Genomic DNA, 23,024 nt, shown 5'->3' on the forward strand with positions numbered 1-23,024 from the left:
AGGTGACCAAAGTTTCTGCTGCACAAAAGCGTGATGGATGACTCTGGGCTATGAATGTGTCCCATTGGAGAATATGAATTATGATACACCCAGGGGATGGCGGGGAAACCAGGGTCAAGGGTGATAATGAATGATGTGTCTCAGAGTCGGCTACACCCAGGCAATGCCGGCATGTTAACTCCCAATAAATCCTTTTGGAGTTTTGGTAGTTTGGCTTGAGACTCATAATTTAAATGGGGGTAACTGCTGGAATCCTGACATCTGTGTCCTCTTTTCTATACCGAGAAGCCCAGCCAGAGATGGCACTAAGTGCTCCCAGGCAATGCATATGAACCTTGGCCATTATAGACTATCAGAGTTTGTTGCGGAAAATCAAATCCAGAAAGCACACACAGATAACTGATTCAATAGGATTCCTTAACTTCTTTATATTTATGTTTCACTTAGTAACAGGAAGGTTGGGCTCAATTGTGGTTGTAAGTTGAGGACTAATTGTATATCTGGAATACCAAGATTTGTACACCCTGATGAGGGGCTGTTTACTTAACTATGGTATATTGAAGGCTAGGATTGCACAAAACACTAATGCCATGCATCAGAGTTTAATTACTCTGGCTGAGATTAAATTATTCACAAAGTTGGTCAAGTCTATCCTTATAGCATATTCCTCCCTCCTTCCTTGGGGTTTATATGACCTCCACAATCCCATGTTTTCACAAAGCTGACAATTTGTTTCAACTTCTACCTTCAACTTCAACTTCTACCTTCAAAACAACACTATAGGGCAGGGTTTCCCAAACTTGGCAACTTTAAGACTTGTCGACTTAATTCCCAGAATTCCAGCATAGCTGGCTGAGGAATTCTGGGAGTTGAAATCCACAAGTCTTAAAAGCTACCAAGTTTGGAAACCTCTGCTAGAGGGCATTGCACAACTAGAACAACTAGACACAAGGACAGTTTTACCCCTCCATGCCATCACGCTGCTAAACAACTAATTCCCACAACACTGTCAAACTATCTAGACAGGCAGAATTACCTCTATTCTCATCCTCCCTATTACCTATCTCCTTGTCTTCTTATAACTTTGTTGCTTGTATCTTATGATTTATTTTGATTGTTTATTTAGTATCCGTAACTATCACTAAGTGTTGCATCTAATGTTTTATGATGAATATATTTTTACAAATGATCTATCACTATTGTTGTATGTACCCTGAGAGCTTATGCACCACAGACAAATTCCTTTGTCTTCTGAATGAAACTGAATGAAAACAACTGAATGAAAAACTGCTGGTGACCTTCTACCACTGCACCACAGAGAGTATCTTAACTTACTGCACCTCTGTATGGTTTGCCAATTGCACAGTGGCAGATAGGACAGCGCTCCAGAGGGCTAACGTCATTGCCCAGAGGATCATTGGTTGCCCTCTCCCCTCTTTGGAAGAACTTTATAGCTCCCGCTATAAAGAGAGTCCAAAATATTCTCAAAGACCCATCTCATCCTGGGCACCCCCCCTTTTTTTAAACTATCACCATCTGGCAGATGGTACAGGACAATCAAAACAAGGACAAATAGGCTGAAAAAACAGCTTCTATCCCAGGCAGTAACTATTGAATTCTACTATATAGTGCAATATTAATGCAATATCAGGGGTTTTCAATTCAATGTATAAAATGTGAAGGATGTGTGCTTGTGTTTATTTTCAGTCATAAGGTACACTGAAGATGGTATTTAAATTCATTGTTCAAGGTGCAATTACAATAAAGTCAACTAATTCCACCCTTCTTCTCAGTATGATTCCCAGAGTTCTCTTGACGTCATCACTAAAGAGTTGGGGGACATTTTCATATGTTCATTTTCTGACCTGAACATAATAGGGACATTTTAGGAAGTCTTCCTTCCCCGTTTCATAAAATTCTCCCCCTCCCAGAGCTTCTGTGTGGATCCTGCACTCACCTGCACTGAAAATGGGCTGTGTGGAGGTTCCCGGGAGGGGAAGGCCAGCCAGTCGGTTCAAATACTGGTTCGGCGAACCAGATGCAGATTTAACAACCAGTTCGTCTGATCCGGTGTGAACCGGTAGAATCCTATCCCTGATTGTCTTCAACCCAATTATAACAAAAAGTTTGCTAAACATTCAACCCTTTTTGCTGGGGGAGTAAAGCCATTTTTTTTCCATGTTGGTTTTCTTTGCTTGAGAAATTGAGACACTGAAATGAATAGGCCGAGATAAAGGCTTTTTTTTTTTTAATTTTATCAAATAGATCTGTACAAAAGTTAGCATTAGTCAGAAGCCAGTGAACAAAAACAGATAAACTGACAACTTTCGAACTTTATACAGAAAAATAGATTGCATAAGTATTCCATCGTCTGCTCTCCTCTTTTGTGTCGCAAGCCCACCCACTTCCACAAATGCACTTTTTAAAAAAGGAAAACATGAAAACAAAAACAAACCCGAGAATATGAAACATAGAAAAGATAAGCTAGATAATCTCTGAAAGTTTAAAGTTTTATAAAGATTTGTTTTTTTTCTTTTAAAAAGGCACAAAGTTACCATTAGAATAGATGGTTGTTATATGCTCAGCATACAGATAGCAACAGAATTATTAGCCTACACCTAAGGATTAACCAAAACGTAGTGGAGAATGCTAATTTTCACAGCTTTGATGAATAAGATCTGGTTCTTAAATAGGGCAATATTAAAGTGAAACTCAAAGTGTAAATTCTGCTAAAACTGATATTTCTTTATAAAAAGAATAAGCTGCACCAATTTAAAAATGTAACATTTTTAAAAATAATGTTGTAGTTTGAAATTAGCTTATGATGGGAGGTGAACCTATTCACTTTCCTTTTTCCATATCTGATTTCATACAATTTCGCTTAAGATGGAGTTTGTTCCCCCATAAATTCACATTTTGCCAGGACAGAGGAGAAATTCCAGTGAAGGAATCAATGTAAAATTTCAGATTGTGCCTGTTTCCTCTGGCAGGAGTCTGTGAAGTTCTCAGTCATCCAAGGTCACAGTTGTCTCAATGGTATTCTTTCAAAAGGCAACTGGAGGAGGAGGAAGAGGAGAAGGAGCAGAAGGAGGAGGAGGAGGAGAAGAAAGAGAAGGAGCAGGAGGAGGAGGAGGAGAATGAGGAGAAGGAGAAAGAGGAGCAGGAGAAGGAGAAGGAGAAAGAGGAGAAGGAGGAGAAGGAGAAGGAGAAGAAGAGGAGGAAGAGGAAGAAGGAGAAGTTGTTTTGCTTCTCAGCCAAGAAACTTCATCTGTTCCGAACCGATGAATCTTCTTGGATGAAAAGCGAAATGTTTCTGACTTTGGGTTTTACTGATTAGACTGATAGATCTTTATAAAAATGGCTTATTATTATGGCATATTATTATGAAAAAAGCAAAAAGCTGTGATTTGATGTTAAGGCCTTATTTTACTGTAACAGAGAGAGTCGGAGTCAATGCCCCTTTTCCTTTCTTATCGTTCCTCACTTCTCTTTCCTCTCCTCCTCTGCTTTTCTATTTACTTTGTATTTTGTATTTTATAATACTTTATAACTCAATAAAAATGTTAATGGGGAAAAAAATGAAATGTCTGATTTTTCTCAAGGGAAAAGAAAAAACCAGCCCAGTTGCCTTTTGAAAAAGCACCTTTGAGACTCAAACAGGTTATTTTCCTGTCCTTGAAAAATCCTACAATTCTGGCAGAAAACTCACCTCACACCTCAATGGGTAAGAGATTGCATTTTTCTTCCGATAGGCAACACACCTTGCACAATATTTTTGCACGTGTAGAATTCCTAGCTGTGGAAATTGGCTTGCCAAGCCGGGTTGTGTGAAGGCACTTTAGAGATGCCTCTGTGCTCGTTCAATTCACTTGATAAAAAAAAAAAAATCTACTCTGAATTTCATTAGTGCAAGCTTTGTTCCAGCCCCCTGTGACTTGACGGGCAACGGATGAGAGAGAGTTTAGAAAAGGTTAACTTCATGAACCCTTTCTAAATAGGAATGAAAAATAAAAATTTAGAAAGCACCAGTATGGAGGTGCATAGCCTGTTTGTGGCTGGAAAGCCATCAGGAGATGAAAATATCACTTTTTCCTCATCTGGAAAAGCAAATATCACCCACTGACTCTGGAAAAGATGGAAAAAGCAAGTCCGGGCCAGGAATTCATTTCCACAGAGGGCAACAGTACTGCAAAACCAGGATCAGATGTAGGTGGGCTCCCACTACATTCGAAGGCAGGGGTTCAAACTCGTGACATGTCGTCAGGTGACATCTCACAACTTTTTCCCCCATTCGCTAAAGCAGGGATGGGCGTGGCCAGTACGTGACGCATCCGGCCCGTGGCCCGTGAGTTTGAAACCCCTGTTCTAAGGCAACATTTCTCAACCTCAGATACTTTAAAACACGTGGACTTCAACTCCCAGAATTCCCCGAGCGATCTTTCTTCTAACCAGGCTATACAAAACCAACCACGTTTCTCCCAATTTACCAAGCCGTAAATGATTGTTTAGAAGCCATGCAACCAAGCTCCAGATATCAACTGGAAGAGCTTCTGTAGATGAGTGTTCTGTGATTCCAGTGGCAGTCTACCTTTAAGTTCCAGGTGTTGGAGATAAACAATATGGAGTGGCCATCACCTTCACAGCATCTGAAAGTGAATGTTAGCCAGGAGCAACTTAGCACAACATTTGTTGAAACACAGCGTGGACTCTGTTTTTTCTCCACCTCTTAGGTTCCTATATTATCATTGGTTTTTTTTTTTAAAGCATTTCTAATTTTCCTTTCTGATGGACCTTTAAACGCTGCTCTCCCCCCCCCTTTTGTTAATGAGTAGTGTAATTGGGGAGATGGGGAAACTCCTCCACTACTTTATGCGCTATAAAGTCTTTATTTAAATCTACCTCTTGCACAGAATTACTTCATTAATTAAAAGGACAAAAATTACACGGAACATAAATACATATTTAACAGATTTACTCTCAAACAATGACAAAAATATATATATCAATGCACTTTTTAAGCTTCCAAACCAAAATGTTAATTACAGCAAAACTTTGCTCAGAACTTTAAACTAAAATTAAGAAATGCTGACATTAGTTGGTTGGTTGGTCCCAAAAGATTCTTGAATGGTCCCTCAGTATTGTTAATTGAACACTTAAGATTTTTTTTTTTAAAAAAAAATCCTATGTGGTTTTTTGTGCAAGGCTGATCTGTCCCTGGTTTGCCACAAAACCTTAAGCACCATCTTCACCTCGACTTTTACAGAGTCTTGGATTTGAAATCAAACTCACTGCAAAGTTCTCACAGAGGAGTTAGAATGGATCGTCCTTCATCTATTCAAGAGCATTCATTGGTCCAGATGTTATTTAATATGATTTACGAGTCAGAATAAACAAAATAGAGCTTTGCCTTGGAAAATCTAAGAGATTCTGGACAGAAGGCCCAGACATACCGACAAAAGGGGAGGCACTTCCAACTATGCAATGATGCTCCATTAGGGTTCTTTGTTATTAACTATCATCACTTCTTCGCTCCGTCTTTGTTTCTGTGTAGTGCATACTGTTGAAGGCTGGTGGGGAAGACCTCAAGAAGCAGCTCCTTCCATCTGCTCAAGGCCTTGTCAGGGTTGTGTAGACGGGCTGGTCCCAGTTCGCCGTAGGGCTGTGAGAAGGAGGGATGGACAGGCTGTTGAGGATGGGGGTGGCATACGGCCGGCGAGAGGAATGGAAATACGGATACTGGTAAATGCTGGAAGGGTACCCTGAGTAGGGGTTGTAGTAGTTGGAGCTCTGAAGATCTGTGTAGTCGCACGGGGAGCTGGAAAAAGATCCCGTGGCTGAGCTCGGGGAGACGGTGGTGGCACATGCTTGTGCAGTATAGGATCCGTAGTCCGAGTGGGTTGGAGAGTTGTGAGGCTGGTCACTGTAATGGCTCGGGCTGAGCTGTTCAGTCTTGATGTGAGGCCTCTGATGGCTGCTTTCACTGGACGAAGGGGAGGCAGATGCCGGACTCTTGTGAGTCCATATCTGGGAGGACCCAGCAGTGCTGCTGTTGGCCGAGTGAGGGTAAGAAGTCCCATAAGATCCCGCGGTGGAGTTCTGCCCGTGGCTGGCTGGGATGGCAGAGTGGCCGTTGAGTGGCAAGTACTGGTCAAACTCGTGGATGTCGAAAGCCTCCATGTTGTTGATGACCTCACTGCTCAGCTCAGAGATGTCCACATTGCTGAAATCAATGTTCTGTCGACCACTTTCCATGAGGCGCCGTCCCTCGTGTTTTAGTTCTTGCTTGCTCCCAGGGTGAAGGTCTGTCTTAGGGGTGGTAGGTGGGGTAGGAGGTCCATGGGGCTGCCCTAGAGAAAAGTGTATCGAAAACAAAGTCATCATCTTCAAAGGGAAGATGGCTTAGCTTAAACACCAGCCCTGAAAGATGTATGGTGATTTTATTTAATAAAAATAAAGGAAGCACTAAGTTGACATGCAGGAAAGCAACGGATCATCTGTTTTGGAAATCAGCTTTGGAAATCCTGCTATCAAAATATGAAAGAAGCCCAGTCTCTTGTTTCTAGATGGACCTGCCTACCAGGAAAATGACCACTTTTAGCTGGGATGGGGAGGAGCAGGAGGGCCAGAAGGGACCTCAAGAGGTTTTCTAGTCCAACCCCTTGCTCAGGCAGGAAACCCTATACTGTTTCAGACAAGTGGCTGTCCAGTCTCTTCTTAAAAAACCCCCGTGTTGGGACACCCAAAACTTCTGAAGGCAAGCTGTTCCACTGGTTAACTGTTCTCACTAGTTCTCCTTACTTCTAGGTTACCATTCTCCTTGACTAATTTCCACCCATTGTTTCTTCTTCAGGTGCTTTGGAAAATAGTTTGACCCCGGTCTTCTTGGTGGCAGCCCCTCAAATATTGGAACATTGCTATATTTGAGTGGCTAAGAAAAGGTAAGGAGCAGCTGACAAGCTTGCTTTCTGGTCATTGTGAGCTTATGATGGGCCATACTCCTGTGGCAAGTACACCTATAGTATGAACTTAGAATTCCAGATGTGCTAAGCACAAAGAACATGGGAGAGACCCTATAAGGGTTGACTGTACAGTGTACTTATTAGAAAAAGAGTGGAATATCCAAAACGTTAACTTCTATCACTCTCACCTTTGGGCCACCTAGCTCAGTAGCCCAGCAATTTTAGGATGTGTGGACTTCAATTCCCAGAATAACCCAGCTGGCACTGAAGACACGCATCTTAAAATGGCTAAGGATGCAAGACACCGAGATAGCTCAAAACCGTCTCATTTGACAGGGAAAGGATTCCCTTACATTCAAGCAAGGGTCTCCCCAAACCAACCAGGTGTTAAGAATAACATCTGGCAACCCTGCCTTGTAAAGCAAACGCTTTGCTAACAGCTTTCCCAACTCTGCCTGTCGATTTGGTGAACTGCGTGCGTGGAAAATTTAGGAAAAGCTATTCTGTTGTAAGCTGCAACGGAGAGAAACGGAAGCGATCAGGATAACAAAAAGTTGTCAAATGATTTAGCACCACACCAGCCAGCTGGAAGGACTATACCACACATCTGTCAGGACTAAGTGACTTGATCGGGGCCTGATTTGACTTGTTTTGCAGAGTGAAACTGAGCGCACCTTTTGATTCGACCCCTTAAATTAGTCCAAATTTGTAAACGGCAAATTTGAGGACGCCTGTAGTTTTAGAGTAGTTTTGTGTGTGTGTGTGTGTGTGTGTGTGTGTGTGTGTGTGTGTGTGTTTTAATGGGTGTTTCTGTTTTTATGATGGAAACTGCCCAGAGTAAGCCAATTTAACATAAATGGGATGCAAACATATGCCAACGTCCATCAAATCTTTACATGGGTCCAAAGGTGCCAGATCATAAGTCCCAAATCCGTTCGGTGAATTTGAATGAAATGTAGGAGACGTTCTAGGGAGGTTGGAAAAGGAACGCAAGGAAGGAGAGGCTGGAAATCAAAAGACAAAAGGTGAGAGTGTGTATCAGCACTTCTTACAAACAGCAGCATTTCCCATCGTGGAGACCTCTGCTCTATTCTGATTGGAGAGCCTGGGGGAGGGGTTTCACCCCACTTCTGCCCCTTTCTTATTTTTCAAAAAAAATGTTAATTGTTGCAATAGCCACACCAGAGGCCTAATCTGCATTTCTAAAATCCATTTCCTGCTGAAAACTCCTCTCCCGCCTAATTCCAGTAGAGCAAAGTACACAGTAATCCTCTCCATAGGACCACTACTGAGCTCAAAATGTCTGTCGTTAAGTGAGACATTTATTAAGTGAGTTGTGGCCCATTTTACAACCTTTCTTGCCTGAATTGCTAAGGGAACCACTGCAGCCGATCACTTTGTAACCTGGTCGTTAAACGAGTCGGGCTTTTCCATTGACTTTGCTTGTCAGAAGGTCGCAAAAGGGGATTAGATGACCCCGGGACACTGCAAACTGTCATAAATATGAGTCAGTTGCCAAGTGTCTGGATTTTGATTCACTTAACAGCCGTGTTACTAACTTAACCGCTGCTGTGGTTCAGTTAACTTTGGGCATGAGTAAAATGGGACAAAATTCACTTAAGAATTGTCTCAGCTACTGTTGTGGTTTGCTGACAGCCTGTGCAGACGTCAGCGATGTAGGACAGTGGAGAATAATATGGACCAGTCGAGGAGTCTGGAGAGGACTCAGACGAGGGTCCTGCGTCCAATGCAGAGATGAAGCCAGGGCCATCTGGGAGTGGACTGCTGACTCCGGAGCTTTCGGAGTCTGGCAGCAGCGAGGCAGAGGAACAAGGGGAGCCTGTTCCCAGTGCGTGTGTGCACAGAGGTGCTAGAAGGCGAGAGCAGCTGAAACAAAAAGGGCAACTTGGGAGTGAGGCTGGGAGGTGATTGCCCCTCCCATGAGATAGAAAGGACAGGCAAAGATGACGAAACTTTTGCAGGAAGCAAAGTCATTCGCTGTATTCAGATTGATCCTTGAAACTCTTTGTACTTCAGTTGGTTTTTTTATAATACATTTGACACTCTAATTATTGACAGCAATTCAAAGGAGAGAAAGGTGGGTGCTTATCTCGAGGGACTGTTTGAGATTCATTATGGCTGGGAATGAAAATAATTCCCAGCGTTGCAGTGAAACAAGACTTGTTTTTAAAATAAGTGTGTGCGTAATTATGGTCTCGGAAGCCTTGGTCAGAACAGCTACAGAGGTTTTGGGCTTGGTTATGGACATAAATCAAGGACTACCTGTATCCTTGAGAAAATAAGAAAACGGTGAGCAAATGACACAGGGATCTCTTGCCTTCCAGTGCATCATATCTAGGTGAACACATCTTGTCCTGGCCATGGAACTTATGCCCAAATATCTGAAAAATGAATGAATGAATGAATGAATGGATGGATGGATGGCCAAGATGTATTGCAACTGATTTCACCTGCACCTCAGTTGGTCACAGAGTTATCTCTGATTGCTATAGAGCAGAGGTGGGAAACTATGGCCTTTATATGACCTGTGGACTTCAACTCCCAGAATTCCTGAGCCAGCCATGCTGAGAGCTGAAGTCCAACAAAAGGCCCATCGTTCTCCACCCCTGCTGTAGGGTCTCCCGTAGAATGCATACAGATGTACCTGGAGGTCCTGCTCCCAAGACCCCTTGGAAGGAGAAGGTGCAAGAGCTTCCCACAAACGTGTTCGGAGCTCACCAATTTCTGAACACAAATATACGTTAAGCCTTCAGCTGTGAAGCTGAGCATAGTTCCCCAAGATCTTGGCTTTATGCCCCGGAGCAGAAGCCAGAAATGGAGAAAGGAAAAATCCCAGCTTTCTTGCAAAGACAAAAACAGTCAGCAGAACAGAAGCTAGAGAAGAAACTGCCAATTTTGTAGATGGGAAACTGGGGGATATTCTCCGATTGTAGCCTGGGTTGGCAAACACATCTGGGTCAGCTCCAGAGAAAAGCGGGGAGTCCGTGGGATGCATCCTGCCACAGTTCTGCTCTATACTGAAGAAGGAGAAAGGCTGCCTAGGTTTCATGGAGAAGGACCTCTACTCTATCAAGCACGATTGATGAATGAATTAATGTTCGTATGGTATCTGGAATCGAGCCTTTCTTTTCCCAAGAACGTCATCCCAAATTAGGAAATGCACCGAATGGGAGAACTTGACAATATGGACAGAGCTGCAGAATCTCTACCTTCTCCCATGCTATTTCTCATGACCAGACACCAGGGGTGGAATTTAGCAGGTTCGCACTGGTTTGCGAGAACTGGTAGCTAACTTTTTGTGCAGTTTGGAGAACCGGCTGAATGGCGTGCCTTGCCATGCCATGCCCAGTCCTGCCTTGCCCCTCCTCTCCCCTCCCAGCCACGCCTTGCCTTGCCCCCCGAGCCACTTGCCCAGCCACCCAAGGTTATAAGAAGTGGCTGGGAGGGGAAGGGCCTGTCAGCCTTCAAGATCTTTTCTACTGCTTTGCATCTTTCGGCTGCCATAAGTAACGGGGGGAGGGGTATGTCTGGGAAGAGAGCTGGAGGTGTTACATTCTTCTGTTGTATAAATGAGGAGGGGAGGGGAGTATAAATTCCTGCTCTTAACTTTCTATTCCTCGTCTAGTTTTCTTTTCTCTGCGCAGCTGCAAGTCTTTATCAAAATATGTCAAGGTCAACGGACAGAGGCTCCATCACCACCTGAAGATGCTTACACGATCCTATTCACAACTTTTAATTGGAAGACTCATTTGGACTATGAGGGGTGGGAACGTTTCCAACACTTTGTATATGTGGTCTGCGCGCCTAATTTCTTAGATTCAGAATTCTATTTGATGCTACCACTTCACTTTCAGTAAAAGATTTCCTTGCTCTAATCTAAAGAGTCTAAGTTTTTTCTTTCTTGAATTTTGAACGGATCATCACCTGACAGGGCCAGGTGGGGCAAGGAGAGGCACCCCTCGACGTGAGTGATGTCAAGTTGGCCATGTCTACCTGGTCACATGATCATCCAGCCAGGTCTATCCAGCCAGTCATTAGGGCAGAGAGCCAGTTGTTAAATGATTTGAATCCCACCACCGTCCGACACCTGAGATGTCCAAGATAAAGCAAATTAAGGATTCTGGATTCTGGGTTTAATTAAGGATTTCTGGATTAAGGATTCTGCCTTGGACAAATTGTCAGATCTGCCATCCAACATCTCAGCAGAGATGTTTCACTGGCATCCTGCCATCAATTGTAAGGGGGGAGGAATTTGGGGTAGTAACATGTGGACCTGGGAATGAGAAGACAAACAGGGAGTGGGGAGGGGAGACACATTGAAAAGAAGCAGAGGTGCCAAACTGGAATAAACCAACATCCAAGGACACCTGGCCTGGGAACTGAATGTAAAATGGATTGAGAGGCCCCAAGCTCCGAGCCATTCCCAAAACACCTTCAAGGCATCCTATTGAAGACTGATGGACTGGTCATGTGGGGAGGGCCAGGGAAAGGGTGAAAAGTGTAATCTTTGTGCAGGAATACTTAGATCTAGTTTTACTTTCACTGCAACCACTCGAGTAAAAGAACCTCTCACTTCAACCAAATGGAATCGAGAGTCTTTCCTTTTTAAATGTCTAAATTGGGGCAGGTCTGACACAAACACTCTTCCTTCACCTGTGTGGTCACTAGGGTGATGCACTTCACTCATCGAGCCCAGTCCTGAGTCTGATTTGTAGATCTGGGATCCTCCGTGATGGTTCAGCTCAGCTCCCGAGTCTGAATCACTCTGGCCGGCTTTGACACTTTTCCTCCGACGTGGCTGGTATTTGTAGTCTGGGTGATCCTTTTTATGTTGGACCCTCAACCGTTCAGCCTCCTCCACAAAGGGACGCTTCTCATTTTCACTCAGCAAGCTTAAGAAAGAGAGAGAGGAAAACTAAGTGAGTCATTCATGCATGCCTTTAACCCAATTTAAGTCTAACACTCTTACGTCGTCCCAAAGTGGCCGAAGAATCCAAGAACATAATCAATGCCCTGTTGGGTCAGACCAAAGGGCCCACCTAATCCAGCCGTTTGTTCTCTCTCGGCAGTTAGACTTGGGAGATTCCATTCTGTCTCATACAATGAACTTTTAGTTTAGTTTAGTTTATTGTCATTGCACCTCGTACAATGAATGTACCTGCTGTCAACTCATATTTATTTGGTCTTTTAGAGTTGCCAGCAGAAAGGGATTGCGGGGGCCAGTGTAGCAGTTTGCAAAACCGAAACTGCATTCCATAAATGTTTTCATAGATAGTTTCCAGGCAACTGAAGTTCCTATCATGCAAAATTCTAACTGGAGAGTATGATTGATGACTCTTGGCTATGGATGTGTCCCATTGGAGAATATGAATTATGATACACCCAGGGGGTGGGGGAAAACCAGGGTCAAGGGTGACAATGAATGATGTGTCTCAGAGTTGGCTACACCCAGGTAGCACCGGCATGTTTACTCCTAATAAATCTTCTTTGAGCTTTGAAAATCCAGCTAGAGACTCATTATTTAAATGGGGGTAACTCCCAGAGCCCTGACACATGCATTTGTGGAGCTGAAGAGGTAGAAGATCTGACTCATATGTTATTCAACTGCTGCTTGTATAAGGGGGTGAGATATAAGTACCTTGATCCACATATTAAACATATGGCCCTGTGGAAGCCATATTAAAACAACATATACCTCATGTGAGGCCAGAATTTGAAAACAACATTTAATACACCACAATTTCTGACTAAAATGGTCTGACTGAGATCGACATATGTAGGGTAAATTGGAGGGGTAATACAGAAATATAATTTTATGTCATTTTATTCTATTTTACATATTTATGTATTAAATTATTGTATCTTATACTATAGTTATTGTATTTTACCCTACTCTCATTTTAAATTGTATAGGATTTTACTGGAAACATGTGTTCGAATCATGTATGCCGATTTGGCCTGTAGGCTAATCAATAAAATAAATTGATTAATCGAGCAGTCTAAGTGGCCAACCAACTGCCCAAGGAAGTCCACTAGTCTTTCAGCAGTTGGCCTTCAAAGGCAGTCCCACTGCCATCAAAGCTAAGAGCACCCCAATCTCTCCTTTTTTGAAGCTAACCAAACTTTTTGGTACAAGTGAGCATCACATCTCGTGATGGCAAATTCCAAACTTGAATCACAGGTGTTGAGTTGTTACATATGTCCAAATTCTTCCAGGATTCAATCGTATTGGTTAGTTCTAACTTCCCTAATTTCCCCTTGTCCACTTTATCCAGGCTACATCTAATCTTGTACAATGTACTGTCATCTCATTCACCTCCTTTCTAGACTAATAATCCCCAAATGTTGCAAATGCTTGATCACCTGAGTTGACCTTCTCTGACCTCCAAGTTCCCTTATGCCTCTTACAAGCTGCCCTGAGCAGATCTGTGCACAATATTCCAGAGATGGTCACGCTAGTAATTCATCTAAGGGCATTATAATATTGAGTAATGGTAAGTGAAAATGACCTTGGGAGACAGGGAGAAGAGACGCAGCCAAGGAAATGGTCAGATAAAAGGCAACTTAGCCACTAGCAGAAACGGGGGTGAGGCAAGAAGTAGTTCAGAAGAGTTAGTTTTCCTGTAAAGGGGGGATAGGAGGAGTTATACTTTTGAATTGGCACGATTCTGTTAATGTAACTTTACAAATACAGCAGAATTAGATCGTCTGGCTCTGCTTACTGTTTGGCCTACCTGTCAGACCTGCCACAGTGTGAACCTCTAAATAGTAACAATCCTTGGCTCCATTTGTTGAGAAAGGTATAGTTTATTAGAAGTCAAGTGTAAGAGCAATAGTCTAAGTGCAATTGCTGTTACTTACACTTGGCTTCTAATAAACTATACCTTTCTAATACCCTCTCTAAGTGGTTTACAGAGTCAGCCTATGGTCCCCAACAATCTGGGTCCTCATTTTACCCACCTGGGAAGGATGGAAGGCTGAGACAACCTTGAGCCTGGTGAGATTCGAACTGCTGAATTGCAGTCAGCTGGCAGTCAGCAGAGGTAGCCTCCAGTACTGCACTCTGACCACTGCACCACCATGGCAGTAATGCATAGCCAGTACCCAGAATCATGTGCCAAAATCCCTACGTTCAACATTCCCCTCCCTTAGCTGTCTCCCATCGCTGACCACATACACACACACGTACACACCAATCAGATAAAGCAAGGTATTGGTGTTTGCCTCTATAGATACAAGAGTCTAATATTTCCTTCACTTTGAAGTATTGCTCTCTCTCAATGAGATCAGGAGAAGGAGGGGCTTCCGCCAGGGGCTGTAATGGAGAGGTTTAAGGGGCCATAATGTGGAGGTTTAAGGGGCCATAATGTGGAGGTTTAAGGGGCCGTAATGCAGAGGTTTTGCTGGTTTAAGCAAAACTACAGTGTAAGACTAAGGTTTTTTGGCCATTTAAGTTCAACCGTTACCAGGTTGGTAATTCTTACATGGGGAAAAGATCTACAAATTTTGCTCCCGGCTTTCTCAAGAGTCATCTAGACTGGACATATGTGGTGGACAAATACACTTCACCCCCTATTTCAAATTATTTTCTGAGAGGGCTCCTTCTTGTCAGCGTACTTCTTATATGTTTCTCCGGCTTCCTCTAATGCCTTGCAAACTACCGGCCATGTAGTTTGCAGCTGTTTCACTGTAAGACGGCAGCTGACATTGCCTCATAAGGCTGACATATTAGCACCTCTCTTGTCAATATCATTTTGGAATGGAATGGAATGGAATGGAATGGAATGGAATGGAATGGAATGGAATGGAATGGAATGGAATGGAATGGAATGGTATGGTATGGAATGGAATGGTATGGTATGGTATGGTATGGTACGGTACAGTACGGGAGAGGAGAGGAGGGAAGGGGAGGCGAGAGAATTCTTTATTGGCCAAGTGTGATTGGACACACAAGGAATGTGTCTTCAGTGCATAAGCTCTCATTGTACATAAAAGATATAAGCTATAAATCATGATCATAGTCATCACAAAAATACATTCATCATAATTCATAGGATACAACTCTAAGTGATAGTCATAGGATGCTAAATAAGCAATCAGCATAAACCGTACTAGGAAACTAAATAAAACAATATAAATCGTAAAGATACAAACAACAAGGTTATAATCATAAGTAGAAGGAGATAGGTAATAGGAAGGACGAGAAGAATAGTAGTAATATAGCATTACTAAATAGTTTGACAGCATTGTGGGAATTAGAGTGACGGCATGGGGGGGAAAAAAACCATCCTTGTGTCTAGTTGTTCTGATATGCAATGTCCTATAGCATTGTTTCTCATTTTTCTTTACCTCAAGCAGACAATTTTGTCCTTTTTCATGTAGAGAATACAGTTTTTAATGTTTATGACAAGTTCAAGGGAAATCTTTTCCTTTATAAAGGAATAACCCATAAAAATACTAGAATGGGCCAATTCCCCGTGGCCAACTTGCTGCGGGACAATTCAACAATTCCATTTAATTATTTAAAATACTTTTTAAAAACTATTTTAATTGTTGTCAATCATATTTCATTTTGTCCTTCCTTTTGCATCCTTTAATGATTCTGTTCCATCATTTCTTCTATATTAGTATAACTCTTCTCTTACAGCAAGTGGTGCCATGGCAAGTTGCTTGTTGCAGGTTGGCTGTGGCGAAGTGTGCTAATGTTGGAAGAAATATCCACCTGGTTCAGTTCCAAGCCAGGAGAAAAACACTGGAAATAACATGTAGGCTGACTGGAAAGAAAGTTGGTTTATTGATGAAGGAGAACCACTAACCATGTGGGATTCTGGGACAGCAGACAAAATGGAGTTTAGAGTGGGTGGGTTTTATACCTTCTGGATTCCTATGGGATCATGTAGGGGTCATGGCTGGCTCTATAGGCAAAGGGGGAAATGCAAAGCTGAGGTGTTTGAGCTAATTTTGCCAACCTTTTGTTATCTGGAGTTTCTGCCTTGACCCAGTCTTTCTGAACAGATTACCAAATCTGCATTTCTAAAAGCTGGCCTCCTCAGTTTCTGCTTTGGACAGGGAAACTGGGACCAGTCTCTGGGGCCAGAGACTAGTATAGATCTATTTCAAGCTATTTAGCTCTCGTCTGCTAGCCATACCCTTTGGGGATTCAAACCCAGGCTGCTTGCATATTAGGTAGATGTATTAACCACTAAGCCACAGACTCTCCTTGCTTTGTTGGCTATACCAGGGGAGAGATTAAGTGGTTTTTTCTATCAGGTAAACCTGGTCTACCCAAATATGGGATGGAGCAAGTTGCTTCCGCCTTCGCCTTTCAGCCCCAATCCAGGGACCTTCGCGGGGCAGTCGCTTTCTTGACAAACTATTTTTGTATTGCATTTATATTTCAATAAATCCCTTTATCTCTTTGTTGGTAAATATAAATTTGAGCCACAAGCATTTTTTCTTCACCTTTTGACAGCCCGTGGAAAATCCCCAAAGACCCCTTCAAGAAAACTACCCCATTACCCAAGCTGGTTAATTCAGCTCCCAAACGGAGAAGCCCTGAATCAGAACCAGCTGCTGTGGCTGCCAGCATCCCTATTCTTCCACGCTCCTTTTTGTATGTATGTAGAATTCTTTTAGCTTCTTGAAAACCTCTTGTGTGCCTTTTTTTTTTTTTTGGTACGAGATACTTGAACAGGCTGTGTTCCTTGTAAAGAGAAGCCAGCGCTTTGTTCGGCTCCAAACTGGTGGAATCTAAAGACATATCTTTTAGAGGGAGGTAGAAGGGTATAGGTGAATAAAACATAGGGCATATAATCTCTTTTTATAAAAGCATTATTCAAAGAAAAAAAGAAAAGAAAACTACCCACTTTAAAGGTTAAAACAAAAAAAAAAGTTTCCCACCCCTTTTGACAATCGACTTCATGTAGAACAGCCAGTTGCACCCATTTCGGAGTCTGACCTCAAGCAGCCCCTCGATCACAAAACCCAACTGCGCGTCGTTTCTGAGCAACATTTGCAAGTGGCTGACATATTTTTAGGTTGTGTAGTCCCACAACAGGAACAGCAACAGGAACAACAACAAACAGCCTGGAGACTTCCAAAGAGGGGTGGGATTCTACCGGTTCAGACCAGTTCGGGCAAATCAGATGTTAAATTTGCACCTGGTTCCCCGAACTGGTATTTGAACCGACCAGCTGGCCCTGCCCACCCCTCCCCTCCCCTCATGCCATGAGTCTCCACGTGGCCCGTTTTGGATGTAGGTAAGTGCAGGGTCTACGCGGAAGCTCCAGGAGGGGGGGAAACAGGCCTTCAGGAAGTCCAGAAACGGGCCTGTTTCCAGCTTCTGGAAGGCCTCCAGAGCCCGGGGAGGCTGTTTTTGCCTTCCTGGAAGCCCGAAGGAAGCCTCTGGACTCTGGGAAAGGTGAAAAATGGCCCACCTGGGACGTTCTGGTAGGCCACCCCCACCCCCACCCAGGAACTGGGCAGAGAACCGGTTGCTGGGATTTCTGAATCCCACCCCTGCTTCCAAACAGTATAATTGCTGTTTTAGAGTTCAAATCTTCAGCTGGGATGACAGGATTAAAAAACACTTAGTAACCGTTCAAGCGGCACTGAAAAAAAGTGACTTATGACCATTTTTCACACTTACGACCATTGCAGCATCCCCATGGTCACGTGATCAACATTCAGCCATTTGGCAACTGGCTCCTATTTATGACAGTTGCAGGGTCTGGGGAATCATATGTGATCCAGAGGTAGTATTTAGCAGGTTCTGACCATTCTGGAAAACCAGTAGTAGAAACTTTGAGTAGTTCGGAGAACCGGCAGTGGAAATTTTGAGTAGTTTGGAATACCACCTTTGACCCCGCCAACCCCATCTCTTCTCCGCCTTCCATTGAGTCCCAGCTGTTTGACTGGGTCTTCTTTTGTTGCCCTGCACAGGAGAATGGAGCTGGAAAGCAGGTTAGTGGGGTGGGGAGGGAATGGGGATTTTACAGTATCGTTCCCCTGCCACACCCACCAAGCCACGCCCACAGAACCAGTAGTAAAAAATTTTTTTGAATCCCACCGCTGATATGATCCCATTTTGCTACCTTCTGACAAGCAAAGTCAATGGGGAAGCCAACTCACTTAATAACCATGTTACTGACTTAACCACTGTAGCGATTCACTCAACAACGGTGGCAAGAAAGGTCATAAAATGGGGCAAAATTCACTGAACTGCCTTGCTTAGCAACTGAAATTTAGGTCCCTGTTGTGGTCTACCTGTATTGCAACGTGTTTTATACCTCTTGCGTCCGAGAGCAGCACTTTAAATCCATCTGTTATTCATCCGACAGCGGATGGCACAAAGCCAGAACATTTGTATATCATTGTACTTTTGTTTCCTGCTGTTTCACTTTTATATCATATATCATAATGCTCTCCCTCAAAGAACATCAGCAGTTGCTATTATTTTTAATCTTTTCCAAGGCACAAAGAGATCTAAGTAAATGGGAAACTCTGTAAGTTATGCTTTTTAAAAAAAAAAAAAACCATGCTTGCTAACATTTTTCTATCTCTGTTATTTCTCCTGTTCCTATAAAACTTTGGATTTGTTTTTGGATGGCCGAACTAAAATGAAAATGCTATGTTCAGCCAACATGTTCGGCCAACAACGGTTGCAAGAATTAGGTATATCTAATCCAGTGACCCGGTGGCTCAGGGGCTAAGACGCTGAGCTTGTCGATCAGGAAGGTCGGCGGTTCGGCGGTTCGAATCCCTAGTGCCGCGTAACAGAGTGAGTCTCCCGTTCCTTGTCCCAGCTTCTGCCAACCTAACAGTTGAAAAGCACATAAACAATGCAAGTAGAAAAATAGCAGCCACTTTGGTGGGAAGGTAACAGCGCTCCGTGCACCTTCGGCATTTAGTCAGGCCAGCCACATGACCATAGAGATGTCTTCAGACAGCGCTGGCTCTTTGGCTTTGTAATGGAGATGAGCACCACCCCCTAGAGCCAGAAACAACTAGCATGTATGTGCGGGGGAAACCTTAATCCAGTGAAAGAAGGACCAGAGATGACATGTTAGCAGTGTCAGGACTCCATTAAATCCACCCCCACTCAAATCATAAGTCTCTAGCCTCATCTCAAAGAAAATTGGTTTATTAGAAGTGGCCATGTTGGTGTTAGCTGGAAGTAGCCAATACTAAAATACATCGTTCATTTCCCCCTTGACCCTGGTCTTCCTCCACCCTCTGGATGTATATTCCCCAATGGGACACATCCATAACTAAGAGTCATCAATCATGCTCTCCAGTTGCGCTCCGACAACTTTGGCCTGCCAGGGTGATTATCTAGGCACTTAATATCTAGGCACCATTCCCTTTTCCTGACAGCTAAAAAGACCAAAGGAGTATCTTTGTAGTTGACAAGCAGTCAATATTTGAGGGGTTCTCACAGAGGAGAAGGGGTCAACCTATTTTTCCAAAGTACCAGAAAGCAAAAAGAGGAGCACTAGATGGAAACTACTCAAGGAGAGAAGCAACCTAGAACTAAGGAGAAATTTGCTGACATTGAATCAGAATAAATGAGCATGGAAGGGACTTTAGAGGTGTTCTAGTCCAGCCCCTGCTCAAGTAAGAGAACTTATTCCATTTCAGATAAGGGACTTTTCTTGCCACCGTTGTGAATTAAAATGGTTGTTGCTTCCCCACAGACTTTGCTTGTCAAAAGGTTGCCCAAAGGAATCACATAGCTATGAACCAGTTGCCAAGTACAAGAGAACATGCCAAATACATGAGAACATGTATGTTCATGAACTGGAATAGAGCTTAGTAACAAGGTCAGCCAATGAATTGGCATAGCAACTAAATCAGCCAGCGTGGTTGTATGTTAAGCTCTGCAATTCTGCAGCTATGTGTTGAAGCTCTGAGTCTTGTCTATTGAAGATGAAACTATCTTGCTTGCTTGCTAAAAGAATGGAGCTCTGCTCTGAACTTGCAACACGTTTCTGTTTTGAGTTTGCTCCATGTTGGAGAAATCTACAACTGGTTTGTAAAATCTATTTATGTTTACAAAGATGTTAAATGAAGCATCAGCCAACTGTGTTTATTTTTCTGGAGCTGAATTTACGCTGCAAAACTCTCAATAGAACATGAGAACTAACCCATGGAACAGAAGTTGTGGAAGCTCCAACACTGCAGGTTTTTAAGAAGAGACTGGACAGTCACTTGTCTGAAAGGGTATAGGATCTCCTGTTCGAGCAAGTGGTTGGACTACAAGACCTCCAAAGTGCCTTCGAACTCTGTTGTTCTATGTCAGGGGTCTTCAAACTTGGCAGCTCTGAGTCTTGTGGACTTCAACTCCCAGAATTCCTCCTCCAGTCATGTTAGCTCAGGAAATCTGGGAGTTGAAGTCCACAAGTCTTAAACTTGCCAAGTTTGAAGACCTTTGTTCTATATTGTATTTTATTCATTCATTAATTGAAGCCATATATTTCTGAAGACTTTTGCAACAGAGTCTTTTCACATATTTACTCAGCAATAAACCCCAATCAGTCAGTAGGAGTCACAACTGAGAGACATGCAAAATTGCATTGTTATTGTTAGAAGGCAACAGGGCTATGTAAAGAAAGGTGGTGTTGAAATGCCTAAAAAAATACCAGCATCTGGGATTATCTTTGTTTACAAAATTCAAATTTAGCTATCCTTTCCAGGGAACTATTGGAGCACTTTTACAACAGGCAAATAAAATAGCAGATTAAATACACATGAACAGTTGATTTCCATAAGTTCATATTGGTTAAATGCACTTGAATATGACACACAGTACAGAATCTGACCAACAGAGCCTTTGTAAATGCATGTTAAATCCACCAGTGCCTAGAATACCAGCCTGGAGAAGTGGGCATGGTGAGGATGCCACCATGGCACAGACAGAACCCCAGGGCTCAATAAACCCACTGTTCAAATTGCAACTGAAAAAGTGCAAAGCATGGATTGGAACTTTTTTTTTTTCCAATTTCACCTGTCCGTCTCCCCCAGCAGCAAAAGCCTGATCTGGCGCAGCTGACAAAGGCAGATAAAGGTTGGAGCAGATGAGGTGAACGGGAATAACAGAATAGAGTTGGAAGGGACCTTGGAGATCTTCGAGTCCAGAGATCAGCAACCTTAACCACTCAAAGAGCCATGAGAGTCCTAATCGGAATCCCCCCATTCAATTCTGGAGCCAACCGGAAGTCTGGTTCCCCCACCATAGTCTCCTCCTAGCATGGCGTCCTTTTTCCTCTACCTGTCCTAAGCGAAAGCCCCGTCAATTGTGGTGCCAACCAGAAAACCCTCCCCTTGCCATAGAGTCTCCTCCAGGAGCGCCATGCTTTCCCCCACCCACACCCTAAACCAGAAGCTCTTCTCAAAATTGTGGCACCATCGGGTGACAGGAAGCCGCAGCAGAGGAATGAAAGAGCCACATGCGGCTCTAGAGCCATGGATTGCTGACTCCTGTTCCAGTCCAACCCTCTGCTCAAGCAGGAGAACCTATACAATCTCAGACAACTGGCTGTCCAGTCTCTTCTTAAAAGCCTCCGGTGATAGAGCACCCTCAACTTCTGAAAGCAAGTGGTCAATTGTCCTCATTTTTAGGAAGTTTCTCCTTAATTCCTATTTGCTTCTCTCCTTGATTAGTTTCCATCCATCGTTTCTCCTCTTGCCTTCTGGTGCTTTGGAGAATAATTTGACCCCCTCTTCTTTGTGGCAGCCCCTCAAATATTAGAATACTGCTATCATGTCATACCTAGTCCTTCTCTTCACCAGACTGATATACTCAATTCCTGCAATTGTCCTTCATTTGAGGCAGAAAAGGTCTTAAATTACACCCCCCCCATTTCATTCTGATCCCTGGGGGAGGTATTTTCTGTCTATGCTTTATCTCAAAATGCCTTTTGAAAGCTGTGCTCCCATTAGCTCCTATTAGATATTTCCTGGCATCTCTCGATAACAGCATCCATCGTACTGTGGGCAATCCATGAAAACTACAAAATAAATGTTTCCAAGTTTTGTAAAGTGGTCCAAGTCTTCCTGATTGATTGATTCTGACACTATTTTCTGCAGAGCGGTTTGAGTTGCCAGCAAAGAGAGGATTACAATGGCTCGAACACTTAAAACTCTTCCAATACACGATTACTTTCTTTTTTTTTTCTTTTCCAACTATGGCCCCAAATGCTAGCAGGATTAATCTTAATTATTTATTAAGCCTTTATCCCTATTTTCCAGGCATACTATCCACTAGTATTTTCCAGGCATGGATAAAAACAATTGATACAGTATGTTATAGTCAATTATGACATCAAAATATAAAATAAGGTGCTCTTAAACTAAACGGTCCATGGCATGTAATACTTACTTCTACACATTCAAAGGGGAAAAAGTAGACAGTGTTTATTTTAAAGCAATTTCACGAGAGCTCGTGAAGAAGTTTCTTTTTTTTTTCCAGAACTTTAGGTAACTCAGCAGACAGGTCTATTCCTGCAGCAAACCAGGAAAAACCCTCAGCCCTGAAGAGCAGAAGTTTGATTGGGGCTAGCCGAGAAGGAAAAAGGAATTTATTTTAGTGCAATAGCACGTCTTCAGCCCAAAATGGCACTATATCATGCCGAAGAGGGAAGGGAAGGGAAGGGAAGGGAAGGGAAGGGAAGGGAAGGGAAGAGAAGAGAAGAGAAGAGAAGAGAAGAGAAGAGAAGAGAAGAGAAGAGAAGAGAAGAGAAGAGAAGAGAAGAGAAGAGAGAACAGAATTAAGAATGGGATGGGATGGGATAGGATGAATGAGCTGGAAGGGACCTTGGAGGTCTTCTAGTCCATCCCCCTCTGTAAGCTACAATCTATGCCCTTCTTGTTTTTTTACACACCTAGTGTGATATACCCATTTTAGTCTATGGAAGGGAAGGGAAGGGAAGGGAAGGGAAGGGAAGGGAAGGGAAGAGAAGAGAAGAGAAGAGAAGAGAAGAGAAGAGAAGAGAAGAGAAGAGCTTTATTGTCACTTTATGTGAACACACTGGCACACATTAAAAA

General features: G+C 43.1%; 1 protein-coding gene across 1 annotated transcript in view; it reads right to left on the reverse strand.

Annotated features, from left to right (window-relative positions):
- Positions 1-2,231: 2,231 nt before the first annotated feature.
- Positions 2,232-23,024, reverse strand: part of SOX8 (SRY-box transcription factor 8) — a 35,391-nt gene continuing 14,598 nt past the window's right edge. Inside the window, exons 2-3 of the mRNA XM_087912632.1 lie at positions 11,634-11,872; positions 2,232-6,347 (exon numbers count right to left, since the gene is read on the reverse strand). Coding sequence (XP_087768758.1) covers positions 5,608-6,347; positions 11,634-11,872 — 979 coding nt within the window. The 3' untranslated portion in view covers positions 2,232-5,607. The remainder of the gene's footprint in view (positions 6,348-11,633; positions 11,873-23,024) is intronic.

The sequence above is a fragment of the Pseudonaja textilis genome, chromosome 14 (genome assembly GCF_049901715.1).
Source record: "Pseudonaja textilis isolate UNSWEBS1 chromosome 14, rPseTex1.2, whole genome shotgun sequence".
Classification (NCBI taxonomy): Eukaryota; Metazoa; Chordata; class Lepidosauria; order Squamata; family Elapidae; genus Pseudonaja; species Pseudonaja textilis.